The sequence below is a fragment of the Sphaerodactylus townsendi genome, linkage group LG07 (genome assembly GCF_021028975.2).
Source record: "Sphaerodactylus townsendi isolate TG3544 linkage group LG07, MPM_Stown_v2.3, whole genome shotgun sequence".
Taxonomy (NCBI): Eukaryota; Metazoa; Chordata; class Lepidosauria; order Squamata; family Sphaerodactylidae; genus Sphaerodactylus; species Sphaerodactylus townsendi.
The window spans coordinates 106,447,154-106,469,209 of NC_059431.1; the positions used below are offsets into that span (position 1 = coordinate 106,447,154).

Below are 22,056 nucleotides of genomic sequence, written 5' to 3' on the forward strand. Positions count from 1 at the left end.
CTCTCCTGCCTCACAGGACTGTCCTAAGGATAAAACAAAGGGAGACCCATATATGCTGTCCTGAGCTCCTTCGCAAAAATGAAGAGATAAATGATAGATAAGCCTGAAGCTAACAACGCAAGGGTGTCCCTCCAGCTGAACTGAAAGGCAAACTGCAGATTTCATCCCAGCAGAGGTCAGGTGACCTGAGCAGCCAATAGGGCTCCACCTGGCCTCATATAAACTGTGATTCTGGGTTGGTTCCTCAGTTCTGCTCAGGTCAACAGCCCGCTTAGTTGTTCACTGGCTTCTTTTCGGCTGTCAGTCTTGATAAATGGTCGGCCATCCTAGCAGCAAAAGTCTTATTTACACCACGCAACTGCAGAAAACATTTCACCAGAACAGCAAGCACAAGTATTATCCAGCTATGAACCCATGGGTGTCTTCACTAGGGATGCTCGAACACCCACCACTTGGGACTCATGCTCCATTTGCCCATTGTGTGGGGGAGACTTTTTTGAGGGGGGTGAGGGTGAGGCAGCTCAGTTCTGTTCATCCACTTTCTGCTTATTGAGACAGTACAGTGAAATACACTGCAGTCGGCATTATTTCATACATGCACATTCTCACAGAGCCCATTGGGAGTCCTGTTTCCTTCTCTCTCCCGCAGACTGGTCCTTGCCAGGTATCAATCAGCAGCCAATTGTGAAAATAAAGAGCGAGCAAATCAGCCAAGGGCTACAAACAAACAGGGCTGGGTTGTTTTTACAGTCTTACTGTTTGGTGTTCATTTAAATCAAGGATCTTGAGGTCATCTCATGCATGTGCATTGTCATACCATTTTATTAGCATCATAAATCCCCCTCCCCTTCCAAACGCTTAATTATGCCAACTGTGACCCTGGTGGCGAATGGATTTCACCTACTGCGCAGATGCAACAGCGCTCACATGGCACTAAGAAACGAAACTCCACCACCGCAAGGAAACAAAATGGCCCCCACTGCTAAGCTATCAGGCGGTTGTTTGACTCGGACAGGGAACAGAAGAGGATATTTGAGGCTCAGCTCACCATCCATCACGGCTGTTGAATGTGGTATGTTTTCCTGCCCCAGATGCCTTCTACAAAGTTTCTGATGTCCCTAACCTTCATACACTTCCTTGCGTGTGCTATCTGGCGCAAGCAACTCTGTACCACCAAATGTCTCCCATTATCCTGCTCTATTATTATTCATTGAATGCTCCCCTATGTACACAATTCCCTGCAACTAGAAAATATACCAAATAGAAGCGATTACTTTAGAAATAAAAGATTCTGGCAGCTTTCTACTGCTGCTGTTTGAGGGAAACAAAGCATTTTAAACTTTCAAGGAGAGAACTGTTGCCCACATAGAGACTATGGAACTTTCTGACCATTGTATTGACTTAAGCTTTATGAAAACCAGAAGGCACTGCTGTTAGCACATTCTTCGGGAATTTGACTGCTAGCTAAGGATTTTTTATTGCAAGCCCCATGGAACATGTTTCTAGCAACATAAAACTCCAGGAGTTGATGTGCTATGCAAAGGTCAGTATTTCATGGTTCAGAGGCAAAAGATGCCTCACCGAGAGGAGAGAGGAGGGAACATCTGGGCATACAAAAACCAGGAGGGGGGTTGGGATGTTAAATCGATCCAGCTGCAAACCAAGCCCCTGTGGTGGGGGATCACTTGGCTTGCTCCTGGCTACTAGCAGCCCTTCAAGCTATAATTTTCTCAGTCCATTAAAGAGCCAGCTCATACCTCACAGTGACATTAAATCCCATTAAGGGCTACACAGAGCCATGTTAGCATCCATCCAGAGCGGGTAGGCAATCAAAAGCTCCTGTAAAAAAGGGACTCCATAAACACCCATAGCGTGTTTCTGTCTCCAACAAACCTCTGCCATCTTTTTTGATATTAACTGCCAGAAATCTAGTTTTGATTCCAGAGAAGCCTGCCTCTTTTGTAAAGGTTTGACTCATTTCTGAAAGTTTCCCAGTGGCAAACAAATCTAAATCCTTCTTCTCCTGGCACCACTTTGTCGTCCACACATTGACACTCCCGATCTGTGCCTGTCTAGCTAGCCCTCCAGGGGAAGCGAGGGGCACACAGGCGTTGGACTGTTGAAGTAAGTCCCTGAAGATCCCCACACCTCTCTAGCTCAGCTTCTCCAGGTCAGCAAACCTAGTCGAAAGGGAAGAAACCAGTGGTGGGATCCAAAAATTTTAGTAACAGGTTCCCATGGTGGTGGGATTCAAACTGTGGCGTAGCGCCAATGGGGCTGGGTGGGGCACGATGGGGGCGTGGCCGGGCATTCCAGGGGCGGGGCATTCCTGGGTGTGGCTGTGGCAAGGACGCAGCCGCTGCGCCAGTCCTTGGGTGGGAAACGAATGCATGCAGGCGCAGGCTGCCACGCACGCCAGTGCACCTCCTGCTAGACTGCTTCAAGTTCTGCGCGCTACTGCTGAGAGGAGGGGCGTAACTAAGGCAAAAATCATGTGGCAAAATCACCAATTAGTAACCCCCTCTCGGCATACACAAATAATTAGTAACCTATTCTCGGGAACCTGTGAGAACCTGCTGGATCCCACCTCTGGAAGAAACCTGCTCTCTGAGATTCAAGAGGTCCACGCATCAAGGACACACGCATGATTTTCACTCAGCAGGTAAATAATCATACATGTGGTGCTTCGTGCAAAACACTTGATAGCCCCCACTCCCCTACTGGCCTTCATCTTTCATGATTGGTTAGTCACTTTAAAATAGGGCACTTACCTGAACTTGAGTGCATTTCCATAGCAGGAAAGATGTCGGGGCACGCTACCCTCCTTGCTGATTTGGAACTGAGTTTCTCAAGAAACTAAGACTAGAGAGATTCTCTCCTGCTCCCCGTCAGCCTCCCGTGCTGAATTCCCAAGTTCAACTCCCCTGTTAGAAACCCTGTTTGCAAGCCCCAGAAACAAGCCCCACGGGCATCCTGCATGCTTTTTGAAGAGTCAGTCTTCTAATGAGCTCTGCTTACCACTGAGGGTTGTGGCTCTCAGCCCAGGAGTTAGACAATGACCCTCTCTGCACAAACCTCTTAAAACATTTTGAGGGAGGAAAGAAAACGCTTCCTCTATGGAGTTCCACGTTGTTTTTACCCCAAAACGTTTTACTTGCAGCCTCAAACCATTTTAAACAAATGTCCTTTTAAAACAATGCTTCAGTTGAAATTTTTTGAAAAAGTCTTCGCTTTCCTGTGAGACCTCTTCAAGATGGCCTCTGTGCCATCTCTGGACTTTCTCCTTGGCGCCATTTTCAGAGCTCACTTCATTCTCCTTTGCCTGTTTGTTTCCACAATTTCTTTTTTTTTTAATTGGGGGGCTGGTGACTAGTCTTTGAGGCTTTGAGTATATGAGGTCTAGAGAATCACAGCTTGAGGCTGTGAAACACTGAAGCATTGATTCTATATCTAGCTCGAAAAAAGGCATGGGGGCAATCATGTAATGGCGTCCAGGAATTGTTGAGGGAGTGAATACAGACAAACAAAGGGAGACAGATGTAATGTAATGTAATGGCGTCCAGGAATTGTTGAGGGAGTGAATACAGACAAACAAAGGGAGACAGATGTAATGTAATGGCGTCCAGAAATTGTTGAGGGAGTGAATACAGACAAACAAAGGGAGACAGATGTAATGTAATGTAATGGCGTCCAGAAATTGTTGAGGAAGTGAATACAGACAAACAAAGGGAGACAGATGTAATGTAATGTAATGGCATCCAGGAATTGTTGAGGGAGTGAATACAGACAAACAAAGGGAGACAGATGTAATGTAATGTAATGGCGTCCAGGAATTGTTGAGGGAGTGAATACAGACAAACAAAGGGAGACAGATGTAATGTAATGTAATGGCGTCCAGAAATTGTTGAGGGAGTGAATACAGACAAACAAAGGGAGACAGATGTAATGTAATGGCGTCCAGAAATTGTTGAGGGAGTGAATACAGACAAACAAAGGGAGACAGATGTAATGTAATGTAATGGCGTCCAGAAATTGTTGAGGAAGTGAATACAGACAAACAAAGGGAGACAGATGTAATGTAATGTAATGGCGTCCAGGAATTGTTGAGGGAGTGAATACAGACAAACAAAGGGAGACAGATGTAATGTAATGTAATGGCGTCCAGAAATTGTTGAGGGAGTGAATACAGACAAACAAAGGGAGACAGATGTAATGTAATGGCGTCCAGAAATTGTTGAGGGAGTGAATACAGACAAACAAAGGGAGACAGATGTAATGTAATGTAATTGCGTCCAGGAATTGTTGAGGGAGTGAATACAGACAAACAAAAGGAGACAGACGTAATGTAATGTAATGGCGTCCAGGAATTGTTGAGGGAGTGAGAACAGGCAAACAAAGGGAGACAGACAGACAAAGATGGTGAAGGTGGGACTGAAAATGTTTTAGAAACGTTTCAGTTGATTTGTGCAGAAAGGCCCGACAACTGGCAGCTGACTCACCTCAGTCAAGTGGAAGCTCCTCCTCGGAGAATCATGTGCTTCTAATGCACTTACTAAAAGCTGGGAGATTTTCACACAGACATCCCCCAAGAAGTTCAGAAACCACACCATCTCAAGCAACAGACACGCACTTACCCCCTCTTTACCTCTTTCAACAATCCTAGGATCTACTCTCCCATTAGATTTCCTGTTCGAAGCTGTGTTTGCAAGCCCCACAGAGATCTTATGTGCCTTTTACAAGGCCAGCCTGACTGCACAATTCCTCAGTTGGAGGGCTAATAGTGCAAAAACCTATAAGTGTGATTTTTACATACCCATTTTTCTCCCTGGGACTATTCTAAGGCTACGCCATTTTCAGGCAATGAACATTTTAATTGCGTGTTGGAGAATTTCTGCATGGGGAGTACATTCAGTGCATTCCCTTCCATCCCTTTGCATTTGGAAAATTTTACACTCAAAACAGATGCCACAAATCGAGGGGCAATCCACCATTATGCACCTCTGCACCCCACCCCCCAAAAAACCTGGAGATCCAGTCCATTCATCCACTTTTGTTTGCACAGACTAACCATCAAACCATCACATATTCATTAGCAGATCAAATAAATTTGTTTGCTCAAGAAAAGCATGCAGGTTGAGGGCAGCGGGTGAAATAGGTGGAATCAGTGAAATGCTCTTAGAGTTCACAGCACGGTGTAGCCCTTCAATCTGTCATGCCAACAATGTCCTCTGTACCAGCCTGTTTTTGAAAACCTCGCTACGTACAAAAAGAGGAAAATGAAAACAAAGTTTTTCGGGAGGAAAATGAAAACAAAGGCAAAGGAAATCAGGGTTTACATGCAGAACACTTCATCAGAGCTCACATTACGTTATCAATCATTACAACATCCCTTAAGGGTAGGCCAAGAAGTATTTACTGTCATATCATAGATTGAAAGTGGAAGCTGAGAATTAGTGGCTTGCCTAGGGTCACCCTAGATATCCCATTTCTGAAAGAATTATTGAAACAGAGACGTTCCAGTTCATGCCCCTAGGGAGCAATCCTAAGTAGGTCCGCTCAGAAGTAAGTCCTTTCCCATTTTATTCAATGGGGGCTGTTCAGAAAAGCGTTTTTGGGGACTGCATATTTAATGCTCCCTAGACTGAGATGGCTAAATTGGCTGGTTTGTATGTTTTGGTGCATGCCTGCTGGCAGTGGTGGGATCCAAAAATTTTAGTAACAGGTTCCCATGGTGGTGGGATTCAAACAGTGGCGTAGCTCCAATAGGGCTGGGCAGGGCATTCCGGGGGCGGGGCATTAATAATTTCTCTGTTGCTGTAAAAAACTCTTACTGAAAAAAAAAGTTCTTTCTGACCATAATTTAAACTCATTATAGCAAGTCCTATCATCTACTGCCAACAGAAACAACTACTTCTCCTCTAATTGACTGCCCGTCAAATACTTAATACTTTCAAATAATTTTGTTTCTAGAAATCAAAAGAAGGATACTTTCCTTAAACAAGGAACTTGACCATATTTCTAAAACATGTTTTTAAAACAGCCCAACAGGGAGAATTATCCCGTTTTCTACCTTTGCTAACCAGCCACATAGGAAACAGCAGGACTTTATGATTTTTGGACCTAATGGAATGTCTAACGGAAAAGCAGACCCAATTAGTAACCCCCTCTCGGCACACACAAATAATTAGTAACCCACTCTCGGGAACTGGTGAGAACGTGCTGGATCCCACCTCTGCCTGCTGGGCATTGCAGGGCAGACACAAGGGGAAGGAGCCACATCACCTAGGTAACTGTGCCATGCTCCCTTTATCTCCACGTGCCGTTTTGTGACATGATGACACACTCATGACTGGCAATGGCAAACCATTTCCGAACAGGGTCGCCATAGCGACCGTAGCCCATCGACTTAAAAAGCCCATCAACACCACAAGCCCATCGACTTAAAAAGGTGTCACACTATTTCGACTTGCACTGCTAGTATGCACACCAGCTCAAAATAGATCATTTTAATTGCAAGTGAAGGGAAAATGTCTGGGACGGGTGCATCAACTTGTTAAAGAGTATTAAGAGGTGGCAGAATTGGTACCATGAGCCAGTTATTCTTTAAATATCCTGCTTAAGTATCATGGAATAATTTATTCCATCCTTTTGCTAAGTAGCATGATGTGGTTTCCCTCTAGAGAGTAGAAGCTGAAGCTCATATAAACAGGACAAAGCACTGCGCTGAGCACGTGACGTATCCTGTTGCATCATGACACCGGAGATGGTTCTCTTGAGTATAACACTCTGGGAACAGAAACTGATGCCGGAGCTCAGCTTCACCTACGCCGCATTCAGGTACCAGGTAAGTTTAAATATATTCTCTTCTTTTAAGTGTGGTTTTGCCATTATTGCCTTCTTCAAGCACAGTGCAGGGCATGAGGCTAGCTGCAAGTTCCTTGCAACCTGGGTGGATAACAAAGAGAGAGGAATCACAGAGTGGTCTTCTGCATTTGGAAAGAAATCCCACTGCAGATGGAAATCCCTTCTGTCCATGGAAATGTTAAGTGGGATTCAAGTCCATATGTGCAATTCCATCATTATTTTTCAGACATGATTATTCTTTAACAGAATAGAGCCAGGGGTGGGTGGGTGGGTGGGGGGAGATTGCAATTTGAAAAGAGCAACTGTACACTTCATACCATTTTCCTGCCAAAAACCATTACTCCAAGCTGCCTTCGCCAAACTGGAGAAAATTTACAGGCACCATATCCCCTCTCCCCCCGCAAGCATCAGTAAAACCAACTTGGCGGTAGGGGAAACAGAGACAGGTTTAGGTGGTGAAAACATGATTTAATTCTTGATTCTCCTACTCCACACTTCCAGTTTCTTCCAGTTTAGAAGAAGCATAAGCATTTTATTGTCATTGTGCACGCACAATGAAATTTACAGCAGCATTCCTCGATGCACACAATTTCAGACTCATACATCATCCTCACTTTCCCCTTCCTCCACAGCCCCAAACACATCAATACGAAGCCGCAGAGTTTAGCATAGCCACAGCTCTAGAGTAGAAGCTGTCTCTAAGCCTCTTTGTTCTAGTTTTGAGAGACCTGTATCGTCTGCCGGATGGTAACAGTTCAAAAAGAGAGTGTGCTGGATGAGACGGGTCCCTCAGAATACTTTGGGCTTTTTTTAGGCTTCGGGAATTATAGAGTTCTTCCAAGGAGGGGAGAGGGCAGCTGATGATCCTTTGTGCAGTAGTGATCACCCTTTGGAGAGCTGGTTTTTGTACCCTGCTTTTCTCTACCTTTAAGGAGTCTCAAAGCAGCCTACAAACTCCTTCCCTTCCTCTCCTTACAATAGGCACCTTGTGAGGAGGTGAGGCTGAGAAAGCTCTGAGATAACTGTGACTAGCCTAAGGTCACCAGATTAGAGTCTGCCTCTCTTAACCACTGTGCCCCGCTGGCTTTGTTGGTGGTTTGCGTGTGCGTGTGCGTGTGTGTTAAATGCCATCTAGGCACAGAATGGTGACCGTATGAATCAATGTCCCCCAAAACCTCCTATCATTAGCAGACTTGCTCAGATCTTGCAAACTGAGGACCGTGGCTTCCTTTATAGAGTCAATCCATCTCAATCTGGGTCTTCCTCTTTCCCTGCAACCTTCAATTTTTCCTAGCATTATTGTCTCTTCTAGTGACTTCGGTCTTCTCATAATGTGACCAAACACAACAGCCTCAGTTTAGTCATTTTAGCTTCAGGCTTGATTTGATCCAGAATTCACTGTTTTTTGGCGGTCCGTGGTATCCGCAACATTGTCTTCCAGCATCACAATTCAAAGGAATCTATTTTCTTCATTGTCCAGCTTTCACACAAACACACATTAATAGGCAATGCTACAACATGAATTATCTTGATCTTGGTGGCCAGTGTCCCATCCTTACATTTAAGAATCTTTTCTAGCTCCTTCATGGCTGCCTTTCCTGGTCTCAGTCTCCTTCTGATTTCTTGACTGCAGTCTCCCTTTGATGATGGAGCCAAGGAACAGAGAATCTTCAACCATTTCAATTTCCTTGTCCACCTCATTGTGCAGTTTATTAAAAAATATATAACTAAGGATAAATCAAGAATAATCATCTCAGAACTACCTACACTGTTTATCTGCGCCTCAAGACTTGGGTTCAAATCTCTGGTGAGCCCATTCCAGAGGCAGAGCAGCCGTTACTGAAAAGGAACAAGATCAGATAGATTCCCGGGTGGTGACCTTAAATAGGGGGGTGAGCCAGAAGATGGCAGCTAGAGGAATATGACTGGTATGCGATAAGTAAAAGACCTATGAGGAGAGAGATTCTTTCTTTCCTTTCTTGACTGAGAATGAATTACTATTGGTTTGCGGTGAAACAAAAGTTGCCGTTACATCCAAACCAACTATGGTTTTGGTTTACCCCACAAAACAGGATTGCAAGCTAGGAAAAAACATTCTTACCAGTTCTGGCTTGTAAGGCAAGCCATCACTGCCAGCTCTGGAAATGGAAAATTAGGGTTTGCCACCAAAGTGGAAGTAACCAATGAGCTTGTGGTGCTCAAGTGGAGGTTCATATGTATCACCCTGATATTCCTTCTAAGCGTAGGAGGTTAAGAGCTCGTGTATCTAATCTGGAGGAACCGGGTTTGATTCCCAGCTCTGCCGCCTAAGCTGTGGAGGCTCATCTGGGGAATTCAGATTAGCCTGTGCACTCCCACACACGCCAGCTGGGTGACCTTGGCCTAGTCACAGCTCTTCGGAGCTCTCTCAGCCCCACCCACCTCACAGAGTGTTTGTTGTGAGGGGGGAAGGGCAAGGAGATTGGAAGCCCCTTTGAGTCTCCTGCAGGAGAGAAAGGGGGGATATAAATCCAAACTCCTCCTCCTCCTCCTCCTCCTCCTCATTCTTTTAGCACCAAATTATAGTTTGGTATTATATCTGGACCATAGGATCTGTTAGCTTGTTCTTCTTGAAGGAAGGGAAACATTTAAAAAACGTGAAAGTAGAAATAAATATTAAGTCCCGACTAAACTTCTCATGGGATTTTCTAGATGTACTGTTTTAGATTTCTGTGTTATATTTCTTTGGGTTTTTTTTTAAAAAGGACTTTGCATACTTTCGAAATTAATGTGTCATTTCACTCCTATACATTCCAGGGTTAAACCCCATCCAGGGAGCAATGTTGGACTCTTATTTTTTGAAGGAGCTGGAAGATGAGGAGGTAAGGTATCTTTCTTGCTGCTGGCTTTACCCTGGCCCCATCTCTACCCATAGTTCATAGCACTGGGTAACACTGATGTAACAATAGGGGTTGAGGTAGAGATTCAGGAAGAGACAGAGAGCCAGGGTAGCAGGAGGGAGCAGTGATGGAGAGGTCACAGGAGAAGAAGGGAAGGTATCGGAACAATAGACGCTCTGACAGTCTTTAGATGAATCGAGATTCCTGGAAGCCCAAGGGTGGCGGCCGCCTTGATCTACAACTACTATGTTCAGAGAGGTAACGTGACCCTATTGGCATGTAACCAGGCAGTCTTCAATCCCATAGCACCACCCAACTCCCATAACTCTTGGCGTAGGAGGTTAAGAGCTCGTGTATCTAATCTGGAGGAACCGGGTTTGATTCCCCGTTCTGCCGCCTGAGCTGTGGAGGCTTATCTGGGGCATTCAGATTAGCCTGTACACTCCCACACACGCCAGCTGGGTGACCTTGGGCTAGTCACAGCTTTTCGGAGCTCTCTCAGCCCCACCCACCTCACAGGGTGCTTGTTGTGAGGGGGGAAGGGCAAGGAGATTGGAAGCCCTTTTGAGTCTCCTGCAGGAGAGAAAAGGGGGGATATAAATCCAAACTCTCCTCTCCTCCTCTCCCTGATTCAGAGTACCCTAAGGAAAAAATGGTGACTTTTTGAGACGTCCCAGAACTTTATGAACGCCCAGCTGTTCCTTTCATATGAACGTCTATCTAGGCATGGGTTGATACAGCATTTCAGAGGTTTGGGGGACAAAACTCCAGGGGCCTAGGTCACTTTGGCAGCCCCATGAAAGACGGCAAATCGTGTGATGTTTAGGCTGTCATGGGATTTGGAGTTGGGTCTAAGTGGTGTGGGGAGCAGGAAAGGGAATCTGTGTCTGGGTGGGGCTGTGGCGATCTCGGCAGCCATTCTAACAATCCTTTGGTTTGGTTCAGTAAGGTTTTCTTTGGATCCAACATTTCCAAGCTTCGTCAATCGATACTGACATAGCTAAGATCCATTTCTGGAATACTATCGAAAGCTGCCCATCCTCCAGCACAGGTAGCTGTGTTCATTCAAAGAAAAGTAAAAGAAAGCAATCGCTCCATGCCTTGAATTAGAACCAACTAAAACACCACAAACGAACGGGCAACCTTTTGAGTTCCCAAAAACTTTTCGTGAGACTGGATATTCAAAACAAAAAAGAGGGAAAGAAGTCACGATGGATCAGTTTCCAATCTACAGTTTGTAGAATCTTAAAGTGGAATACAGGATGTGTAGCAAGATTAATTGGATTGGATGGTGCTGGCTGGAGAAAAAAGGGTTTCTATAGTTTGTCTCAGAAAAAGATGTTAGTAGGGTTGCATATTCCTCTGCCACAGAACGCAATATGCCAGACCTGCTTTGTTGTAGAATGCCGCCAATAGGTCTCGCTGCCTACCCAGCCCTGCCCCTCACCCCGTTTGGAAGTAAAAATTTTGGAAGTACAAATACATTTTGACGCTCAGTTTATGTTCAATAATGCACAAAATAAAGGTTTTGACAAAGGCAACCCGTAAACATGAACGATAACTCCCTCGGGGATGGGGCGGTCTAGAAGCCCAAAGTATAAATAAATAAATAAATAAATATTCATTCAGGACTACATTCTACTGTGTATGCATACAATTTTCTCAACTGCTGCACCTCAACTGATTGTACTAACAACTTTTTCTAAGACAGAGTATAAAAACACTGAAGACTACTGGGCAAAATCTCAACTTGGAATTTCAAATATGATGCCATCACTTGCCGACAACTCTCTCCCTCTGTGTACTCGAACCTAATAGCTGCCACTGGGGAAGCAGGGGAAGGGGGAAATGCCTTGCAATAAAAATGATAACGGTTAGGAACTGGCGAAAACCCATTTCCAATTCTCAGGATTATTAGCAGGATGAACTGGCTAATTTTGAATTCGTTATCTGAGCTGGTTCTGAGTTGGGGCTACACAAACTTTGAGAATGACTCTTTCATTACAGGCATGACAGACATGACATCTGAGACAGACATGACATCTGAGAATGTGCAGCTTTGCATACTGACAGCATGTGCACACAATCTTCATTTCACCTGAAGAGGGCAGAGCATATATTTATGCAGCATGTAATGTAGCAGAAAATGCAAGCCGTTCCTTATTCAGATTTGAGAGCAACTGTGCATACTGCTGGGATTGTGGGCTGTGTAGTTAGCAGCATGACTTGGGGGGATGTGAATTGCGAAGTTTGGCCCTTAGCCTGAACTTCTCCTTCCAACTCCTGCATTTTGTTTCTTTACTTGAATTAGGCCCATTATACATGTGCTATTTACCATGTGGTTTAGAAGCAGGCAATTTGCAATCTTGGATTTGCGTTTGTTTTTTGTATGTTTTTTTGCACCATTTTTTTGCACCATTATTTTTTTCTCCATGGTTATTGTTTCCTGTACTGCAGCGTATTTATTTTGCATGTCTAGTGAAAAGTCAGGTTTTGCTCACCTGGATTTGAGGTGTCACTGGTCGCATGGAGAAGGGGGTGGTCTCGGTTTTTTTGTTTTCGTTCAGAAGGTCTGCCAATGTTGCGCTGTAATTGGACATCTGAATTTTTGCAGCTCAGTATGGCTGCATACGTGCTTACGCTCCCTCATTCATTCTCACCCATCCTCCATTTTAGAGTGTTCTCTTTCCAGCCAAAAGAAGTTTGTGACACAACAAAGTATTAGTACTTGGTGTGCTGCCCTGACCCAGATGGGCTCAAGCTAGCCCCATCTCATCAGATATTGGATACTAAGTACAGTCAGCCCTGATTAGTATTTGGATGGGAGACCACCAAGGAAGTCCTCTTCCACCAAGGTACAATGCAGAGGCAGGTAATGGCAAACCACCCCTGAACATCTGTTGCCTTGAAAACCATATGGGAATCTCCACACACAGCAGCAACTTGATAGAACTTTCCACCACCATCTAATGCAGTGATGGCGAACCTATGGCACGGGTGCCAGAGGTGGCACTCAGAGCCCTCTCTATGGGCACGCACAGAGTTCATCATGTGGGAGGAAATCGCCCCCTCCACACACACATCTAGGCTGGCCTGGGCTGCTGGGCTCAATTATTAGCATTAAACCTAAGGTCTAGTTTTGGGGAAGCAGTATAGGTAACCCTGTTAAGCACTGTTAAACCCCACTGATTTTCATGCAAAGAACTAAAGCATGATCCTTTACCTGGGAGTAAGCTGACAATGTGCTGGCAATGTGGCTTGCTTCTGAGTAAACCCTCCTAGGGTCATGATTCACTCGTTCGAAGAATTGCATGGTTGCTTCAAAGCAAAGCCAACAACTACCACCAAGCTTACTCCCGAGTAACACACGCCTCAGAGCCAACCATTTTTTCTTAACTAAAACCTCAGTATTCAAGTTAAATTGCCGTGTTGGCACTTTGTGATAAATAAGTGGGTTTTGGGTTGCAGTTTGGGCACTCAGTCTCAAAAAGGTTCGCCATCACTGATCTAATGTGCCAAGGGATGTTTTTTTCGCTTTGTTTTTTGTTTATTAGCCAGGGTTTAATGAATTTAATAAGAAATGGCGACTTTCCGGCATCCAGAAGATCTATTACAATGTTCTAGAAAAAGAATTGGGAGGTTTCGGATCGTCGCCCGGTAAGTTGATCTGGCCGACGGGTGTGACTACGACCCCCGAGGGCGATTTGGTGGTGAAAGACAGCGGAACCGGGCACATCCAGGTCTTCAACCCTGACGGCCGGCCGAAGCAAAGCTTTCCCTACGGATTCGAACCTATTAAAGGTTTGGGAGACATCACTTGCATGAGGAACGGGGTGTTGCTTGTGACCAATGGGACAAAAATCATCCAGCTCTTCACGAAAGATGGCGAGCTGATCCACGAACTGAAGTCACCCAAAATAAATTGGCCTTATTCGTACGGGATAGCGGTGCTGAAGTCCAACAGCATTGCGGTGTCGGACTGGAACAGTGGAGGGAAAATCAACATTATCGGAGTGGACTGGAGAATGAATGCTGTATTGAAGACTCATGCAATAGAAGGATTTCACAGGCCAGTGCGTGTGGCGGTCAATAAGGTATGGGGGAAGTCTGCTGACAAAACTATTCATTGGATGGTCCCGTTCTTAGCCTAAACTTACATTTAATAGTCAAACTGGGAATTAAGGAAAGAAAGCAACAGGAACGGGAACATGTATTTCCTTTCTGTGTCCTAATATCCTTCTGCTCTGTCCTGGATGGGCCATGCTCTCATCACTCATCTGATCTCAGAAGCTAAGCAGGTTCAGCCCTGGTTAGTATTTGGATGGGAGACCACCAAAGAAGTCCAGGATTGCTACGCAGAGGCAAGCAATGGCAAACCACCTGCTTATCTCTTTCCTTGAAAACCCTGCTAGTCAGCAGTGACTCAACTGGCACTTCCTACCAGTATTCTTGCTTACAGGCTTTTCGGCTGTTGGCTATACATAATATCTGGCTGGCCACGGCTCTAAAATACTACACACCAACACTTTTATCTCTGACAAAATGGACTCGGGCTCACAAAAGTTTATATCCTGGAAAATTCTGTTGGCCTGCAAGAGGCTACCAGACTCAGTTTTTGCCCTACTACTATAAACTAGCACAACTACGCACCTGAGACTATGCAAATTGGATTAGGTTTTGGTGCTATATCGTCACGCATATACATTCAGGAATAAGTATCACTGAGCTAAAAATGTTGGGCAAACATTATAATCCCTTTGAGAAATGTGGGGTCCATTTCCTGGCAGTTTGGAGGGAGAAGGAACAAATGGGTGTGAAAGAGTCCAAACCTTGTGATACGCAAGTGACTTGAGTAGAATTTTTGTGGTCAGTCGTTCAAATAAAACAGTGTTATCTGTGTCTGATTAATCGATATTCTTTCTTCTCCCCCTGTGCCCCAGGAAGAAGAGATGCTAGTCACAGAAGGACAGCTGTTCGGCAGATTCCAGGGCTGCTGTATCAAAGTTATCGACAGGAAACAGAGCGTGTCAAAGACGATAGGGCCTCAGTACGGGAATAAATTCACATTTGAAAACCCTTCCGGAGTCTGCGTGGACCATCAAGGCAACGTCTTTGTCTCTGACGAAGCACAAAACTGCATTGTGATGTTTAATCCTGACTCCTCTCTGTGTGCTGTGGTGGCCACCCATGGTCTGCAAGGGCCCAGCGGACTCTCAGTGCTGGGTCATGGGCTAGTGGCAGTAGCTGACTGTTACAACCACAGTATTAAAATCTTTCGGTACAGATAAGTGCACTTTGGCATCTTCAGCCAATAAGAGAACTGGCCTGAATAAACACAATTGCAGGGTGTTGGTGTGTCAATATCCATTAAGGGTCCCCCCCCTTCCCACTAGTAACTGCCCCACACCTACTGCTGCCCCAACCAACTATATGCAGAATTATACCCATGCCAGTGCTTTCTGTGTGCAGAACCCCTGCCCTCTCTTTCCTATATGATGCAGCAACAAATATGGCTGCCCTTGATGCGCTGAGAGGGAATTCTCTGTGCTTAATGAGCTGAGAGAGCCAGCCTGATGTAGTGGGTTAACAATGGCGAACTCTAATATAGAGAACTGGGATTGATTCTCCACTCCTCCCTTGAAACGTGATGGGTGACCTTGGGCTAGTCACAGTTCTCTCAGAACTTCCTCAGCCCACAACAGAGACGGGCAGCGGCAAACTGCCTCCAAACATCTTTTGCCTTGAAATCTTACAGTGTCGCCTTTAAGTCAGTTGTGACTTGATGGCACTTTCTGCCACCACCAATGGGCTGAGAAGGTTTTCTCTGTGCTGTACAGTTGTACATTTAGGCCCCAAAATCCATCCTTACTAAGGCAGAAAAGAGAAAACGGAGACTTCTTTCATTGGAGGCCCACCCAATAAAACAAGAGCTCTGACCAGTCTAGCACCCTATTTCCTCCCAGCTTTTGAGGCCTCCAGTAAAAATTAGAAATGACAACGCACAAAAACACAATAAGACTTTCCCTTACATCTCTGCAATGCTTATTCTTTCAGTCCTGTCAGTGTATCTCTGCAATTGTCATGCATAACCTCGTTCAGAGAAAATGTCAAAAGTCTAGACTTGAGGCCCCCCATGAAGGTGAGGCCTGGCTAAATCCACCCCCCTCCCACATAACAGGTTCTGTCCCTAATGGCCCATGAAATACCTCTGATGAAATCCACTTGAAGGCACAGAGGCTATATGGAACCCCTTCCTGCATTTGTGTCCTAAGAACTGGGGTTCACAGCTGCACGGCCATTCAACATGGAGGCTTCAATGTGGTACCAGTTATAAATTTTAAACCCATCACAGTCTCAAAACAATGTATCTCAAGGACCGTCTCTCCATGTGTGTCCCCTTTTACATTATGGTCTTCAGCTTGCCACCTTCCGGGTGCTCCTTCATCAAAGTACCTTACATTGGCATCAATTAGGGGTTGTACTTTTATGATTGCTCAGATTTTATGCAATGGGCTTCCCAAGGGGGTGAGAAGAACACCATCTTTGGAAACCATCATAAGATATAGTACGATTATTATATTCACTGGAACCCTTTGGATGTTCTTAATTATGCATTGTAATAGGCAATGGCATCTCTGTTAGTCTCTTGCCTTGAATGTCCTTTTTTTTTCATAATACTTTTTATTAATTTCCTTCTTTAAAAAACACATTGAACATAAAACATACATGAAGCCATTGAAACACATAAGACATCAACAAATATTAACATGTAACAAATGACCCACATTTACAGTTACCCAAACATAATCTATCCTACCACAACTACCCATAACAATAACACATAATTCAATACATCTAAATCAAATCAGTTACTTCACTATTCTTTGGTAATTTAAATACATTTCTTTTCTTATCTAGGCCCTTTCAATATCCCATAATCATGATTTTATCCCTTTTATTGTGATGTAACTGCCCAGTACTTATTGCTTTGGACTTCCCCTGTTAAGTGACTGAATCCATATTTATTTTTCCCTTAATAAAGGTATACAATTTATTTGATAATATAACTTTTTTGCAGATTAACTTATTGCAATATAATTTTGTAAACCATTTCATATTGAAATGCCTTGCCTTGAATGTCCTATAGCCGTGGTGGCGAACCTTTGGCACTCCAGATGTTATGGAATACAATTCCCATCAGCCCCTGCCAATTGGCCATGCTGGCAGGGGCTGATGGGAATTGTAGTCCATAACATCTGGAGTGCCAAAGGTTCGCCACCACTGTCCTACAGTATTATCCTAAGTCGGTGACAACTTAACAGCACTTTACATACCCATGAGGAAAGGATGGGCATAAATGTTTACCTTCTGAAATTAAAATGTCCTGGCTCTGGGCACCATCTACCTCTGAAGACGGGCACAGAAAGATGGACGCTCTTAACTGGCAAGCTGGGCAGTAGAGGAAATTCAATCCTTCAAAAATGGAAAGAAATGCAATAAAACAGTATAACAAATGCAACAAACAATGCAATGGGAAAAAATGCCTAACACATAAACCACAATATTATTCCCTAGATAAAAATACCCTCCTGAACAGTTCTGCTTTATACAGTTTAAGGAATGCTAGCAGTGGTAAATTTTTTGACCTCCTCAGCCAGGCCATTCCACATGGTGGGGGACACTACAGAGAACGCTCAGGATACAAGCAGCTACTGATAATAGCACCTCCTCCCTGTATGATGATGAAGATGAAGAAGATGATGAAGAAGAAGATGATGAAGAAGAAGAAGATGAAGAAGATGAAGAGGAGGAGGAGGAGGAAGAGTTTGGATTTATATCCCCGCTTTCTCTCCTGCAGGAGACTCAAAGGGGCTTACAATCTCCTTGCCCTTCCCCCCTCACAACAAATACCCTATGAGGTAGGTGGGGCTGAGAGAGCTCCGAAAAGCTGTGACTAGCCCAAGGTCACCCAGCTGGTGTGTGTGGGAGTGCACAGGCTAATCTGAATTCCCCAGATAAGCCTCCACAGCTCAGGCGGCAGAGCGGGGAATCAAACCCGGTTCCTCCAGATTAGATACACGAGCTCTTAACCTCCTACGTAAGAGCTTTTAACCAGCTTACTACAGGCTCCAGGAAGTAGTACAAAACATTCACTAACTCAACTGTAGAGTTTTAAAAAGCAGCTATTCAAATTTATAAATCACTTTTCTTAGAAAGTATATAAAGAGCTGTTCTGTAAACATCAAGGTTACATATCAATATGAAATATTCAGCACACTGTTATTGTACATTTTATTGCAGATATTGTAGAGCCCTTGTTCCAGTAGCAACCCCACCTCCAAATCTCTGAAAGCAGAAGCTCCTTTGACATGGGGGAGATGGTCCTTCAACTACCCTAGCCCTAAAAATCTAGGGATTTTATAAGGATACTGACATAGTACACGCAGTGTGTATCTTCTAGGGCTGGAAAACTTTCTCAAATCTTTGTAAGAAATTTAGCTTCCTTGGTATGAACCAGCTGAAGTTTTCAAAGGCAGATCCATCTTCAACACTTGACAATAAGAGTATGGATGACGAGCAGCCTCTAAATATTTCAGCAACTTGAAAAGCATGTAATTTTATCCTTCACTAGAGAAAATGTGGAATTGAATGTATTTACTTTTTTCCCCACCTTTTATCTTTATAACCCTGAGAATGACTGGATGGAGAATGACTGGCCCAAAGTTATCTAGTGTGGATGACTATGGACAAAGTCAAAAGCAAAACTACAGCTGGGTAACCTTTATGCTGCTGGGATTTCAACTTGACTCCCATATGATCTCAACTAGGAGGACACCTTGGTACTGAAACCCACTGAGAAGTCCAGGGGGAAGGAGGGGGGTAGGCAGGGTCACACCTCTTCAAGCAAAAGCTCTCCTCCATCAAGGCAACCAAAAAGCAATTTCCACTGCCTGGAAACCAGACTGAAAAGGTATCTTGGCCGCAATCCTAAAAACAGCCTCCTAGGAATAATCCCCATTAAATACAGGAGGCTTTCCTCTGATCAGACTTGCTTTGGAATGATTCCTAGATAATGTCATCCACAAATATTTAGAGCTCCATGCCTAAAAGGAGAAGGGGAGATTTTTCACTGTCAAGGGGAGGAGAGATTAATTGGATCCAGGGTGGGTTTCTTCAGGAGAGGTCTCCCAGCAATTTACTAAAAAGTAGTTTTCTTAAAGAGGCAGGGACCACACCCTGGACTCAGGTGGTCATCCCACTGAGCTAGATCAGTGGTGGCGAACCTTTGGCACTCCAGATGGTATGGACTACAATTCCCATCAGCCCCTGCCAATTGGCCATGCTGGCAGGGGCTGATGGGAATTGTAGTCACATAAAATCTGGAGTGCCAAAGGTTCGCCACCACAGAGCTAGATGTTCTTAGCGAAGACAGGCAAGTATGCATAAGGCAGGTTGCATTGTGACAGATTATGACAAAACGTGGGAAACCAGCTTCACTGTATACAGCAGGAACTAGAAAATGTTTCCCGTGTGCAAAGTGTATTAGTGCGCATTAATAAATTACCATGAACATTCAATATGCATATTGCATAGTTCAAAAATCCCTTCAAAGGTATACAGTCAGTCCTTCATGGGAATCTCAGGCCCAGACAGTAGCCCACAAAAGGCAAATTCAAATACATGAATCTCCTAAAAGTACAAGAAACACAATTTGGCGGAAATTACCAAGAGCAACAACAAAACCTACCACACCAAATGACTACCAGAAAACAACAATTTCAACATAGAAGTGATATATTATGCAAAGAATTCAAAATATAAGGGAAAACAGTGTGCACATACAAAGAATATATATCCTCTAAACATACATATCATACACAACTTAAGGACATACCTGTATTTGAGACGGTTTGCACCAGGACTTCTTCACATCGTTCTCTTCTCCTCAGTGTGTTCTGGTCACATGTACAATCTGTTTTAACTGTTATCTTGTATGTTACTTTGATTGATTGATTGATTGATTGGTTGGTTGATTGATTGATTGATTGATGTGTATGACATGTATGTTTAGCAGGAGATATATATCTGGGGTGTTGTGGTTTCCAGGCTGTATGGCCATGTTCTAGTAGCATTTTCTCCTGACGTTTTCCCTCCATCTGTGGCTGGCAAAGATGCCAATGTTACTAGAACACGGCCATACTGCTTGGAAACCACACAAAACTCCAGTGATTCCGGCCATGAAAGCCTTCGTCAATACAGGAGGTATTTTATACGTGCACATTATTTTCACCTTATCCTTTGGATTCCTCGCATAATATATCATTTTAAAGCTCCGTGATTGGACCATGATGCTCTCAATGGTTACTGGTGAGTTAGCAATCCATCCGTAGCTAATTCCCTTGCTCCTGATGAGGTAGTAATTCATCCACACTGCTGAAGCAGGCTGAGAGGATTCAATAGACTTCCTTCAGAAGGAGAAAAGAGGGGTGCTGCTTTCTATACCTCACTTTCCCTCTACCTTTAAAGAGTTTCAAAGCTGCTTACAATTAGAAGAAGAAGAAGAAGAAGAATAAGAAGAAGAAGAAGAAGAAGAAGAAGAAGAAGAAGAAGAAGAAGAAGAAGAAGAAGAAGAAGAGAGAGAGAGAAGAATTTGGATTTATATCCCCCTTTCTCTCCTGCAGGAGACTCAAAGGGGCTTACAATCTCCTTTCCCTTCCCCCCTCACAACAAACACCCTGTGAGGTAGGTGGGGCTGAGAGAGCTCCGAGAAGCTGTGACTAGCCCAAGGTCACCCAGCTGGCATGTATGGGAGTGCGTAGGCTAATCTGAATTCCCCAGATAAGCCTCCACAGCTCAGGCGGCAGAGCTGGGAATCAAACCCGGTTCCTCCAGATTAGATACACAAGCTCTTAACCTCCTACGCCACTGCTGCTCCTTACTTTCCCTTCTCTTCCCCACTTTGTGAGGTAGGTAGAGAGTTTGGAGAAAACTGTAAATAGCCCAAGGTTATCCAGCAAGCTTCATGTGTAGTAACAGGGAAACAAACCTGGTTCACAGTCTATGTTCATGCGGAGGAGCAGGGAATCAGATCCAGTATTCCAGATTAGAGTCCACTGCTATTAACCACTATACCACAGACTTAACTCCAGCAGTCAAAATGATGTACAGAAACTGGGAAACCACAATACACACAATGGTATTATTTGATCCGGAAGACTGGGATGTGCCAGGTAAGATTGTAATAGTAGATGAAGGTACTGCAATTGAAGGTAGAGTTATTTATTTTATTTATTTTATTACATTATATTCATAGATGAAGGTACTCCAGTTACAAATACGGCATGGTCCAACAGTTACGTTTACTAAAGCCAAACATGTTCCATCGTAATCTTATTATCATCACTTATCCTGTCTGCACTGATTGGCCGGAGAAATCCCTTTCACATAATTTGAGACAGTGTGAGAACGTTCGGAATGACCAATATACTTGTCTGAACTGCATGTGAAAGCACTAATTTCTGCTTTTATGCATCAAGTGGGGAGATTGAGTGACCAAGTTTCACATCAGGGGATTTCCAGATCCCACACTTTAGAGAAGTCTTCCAAAACTGAAGGGTTGGTGCCTCATATCCCACCAACAAGGTACAGTAAAACAAATACAGCCTAGTCAACCAGTCCTCCTGACTTGCTCCTCCCCTGGATCTCTTCAGACTTCTCGATTGGTTTTAATGAAATACAATACAATAAATCTTGGCAAATAGCTTTTGAAAGATCTTTCTTCCTCTACAAACATGCTTTACAAGCTGTCTAGGCAAGCAACCATCACCACATCCAGAGACACTGTATGCCTGTAGGAAGTCTACTGCCCAACAGGATGACCAGGTTTATATGGGGGGACAAGACAAAACTTCATCTGCTGCACCTTCTCCACCCCACATATAAACAATATAAAACGTCATCAGGCTCTCCCTCCCTTGTCAGCCTCTCCCTATCTGAAAAGCCGCCAATACTTCCTCCTTCCTTGGCAGGAGAGATGCTCCAACCTCTTTTCAATTGTTCCTTGCTCTCCGCCAAAGGATCATGTTGCAGGGATCTCCCAGTTTTGTAAAGAGAAGAAAAATATCAGATGCAGAGACTTAGGGAGAGGGTTTTTACTTCCTCTCCTGCAAGCCTCAGTTCTGGGACTCTCCTTCCCTAATAAACAACTTAGATCGTCAGATTTTCCCACCACGGAACTGGAATGTCTCTGCCTTTTCCAAGGGCTGAGAATGGGCCGGAAATGGCCCCCCTCTTTATTCCTCTTGGAATCTCT

General features: G+C 44.2%; 1 protein-coding gene across 5 annotated transcripts; it reads left to right on the forward strand.

Moving 5' to 3' along the window:
• Nucleotides 1-1,024: 1,024 nt before the first annotated feature.
• Nucleotides 1,025-16,112, forward strand: LOC125436634 (tripartite motif-containing protein 2-like). 5 transcript variants are annotated; one of them, XM_048503813.1, is made up of 5 exons: nucleotides 1,025-1,072; nucleotides 6,681-6,844; nucleotides 9,661-9,725; nucleotides 13,298-13,837; nucleotides 14,684-16,112. In XM_048503813.1, exons 3-5 carry the CDS (start codon nucleotides 9,684-9,686, stop codon nucleotides 15,029-15,031), a joined length of 930 nt encoding a protein of 309 aa, XP_048359770.1. In that variant the 5' UTR covers nucleotides 1,025-1,072; nucleotides 6,681-6,844; nucleotides 9,661-9,683; the 3' UTR covers nucleotides 15,032-16,112. The 5 variants fall into 5 exon arrangements, with proteins under 5 accessions (XP_048359770.1, XP_048359767.1, XP_048359768.1 ...); XM_048503810.1 differs by lacking the exon at nucleotides 9,661-9,725; XM_048503814.1 differs by lacking the exon at nucleotides 1,025-1,072 and having other exon boundaries at nucleotides 6,794-6,837.
• Nucleotides 16,113-22,056: the final 5,944 nt, after the last annotated feature.

Bases quoted from the DNA above. Each gene is read 5' to 3' on its own strand.
- LOC125436634 (XM_048503810.1), top strand. From the start codon at position 6,752: ATGACACCGGAGATGGTTCTCTTGAGTATAACACTCTGGGAACAGAAA. The intron at 6,845-13,297 runs GTAAGTTTAAAT...TTTGTTTATTAG, and splicing joins ACGCCGCATTCAGGTACCAG to CCAGGGTTTAATGAATTTAA. The intron at 13,838-14,683 runs GTATGGGGGAAG...CCTGTGCCCCAG, and splicing joins TGCGTGTGGCGGTCAATAAG to GAAGAAGAGATGCTAGTCAC.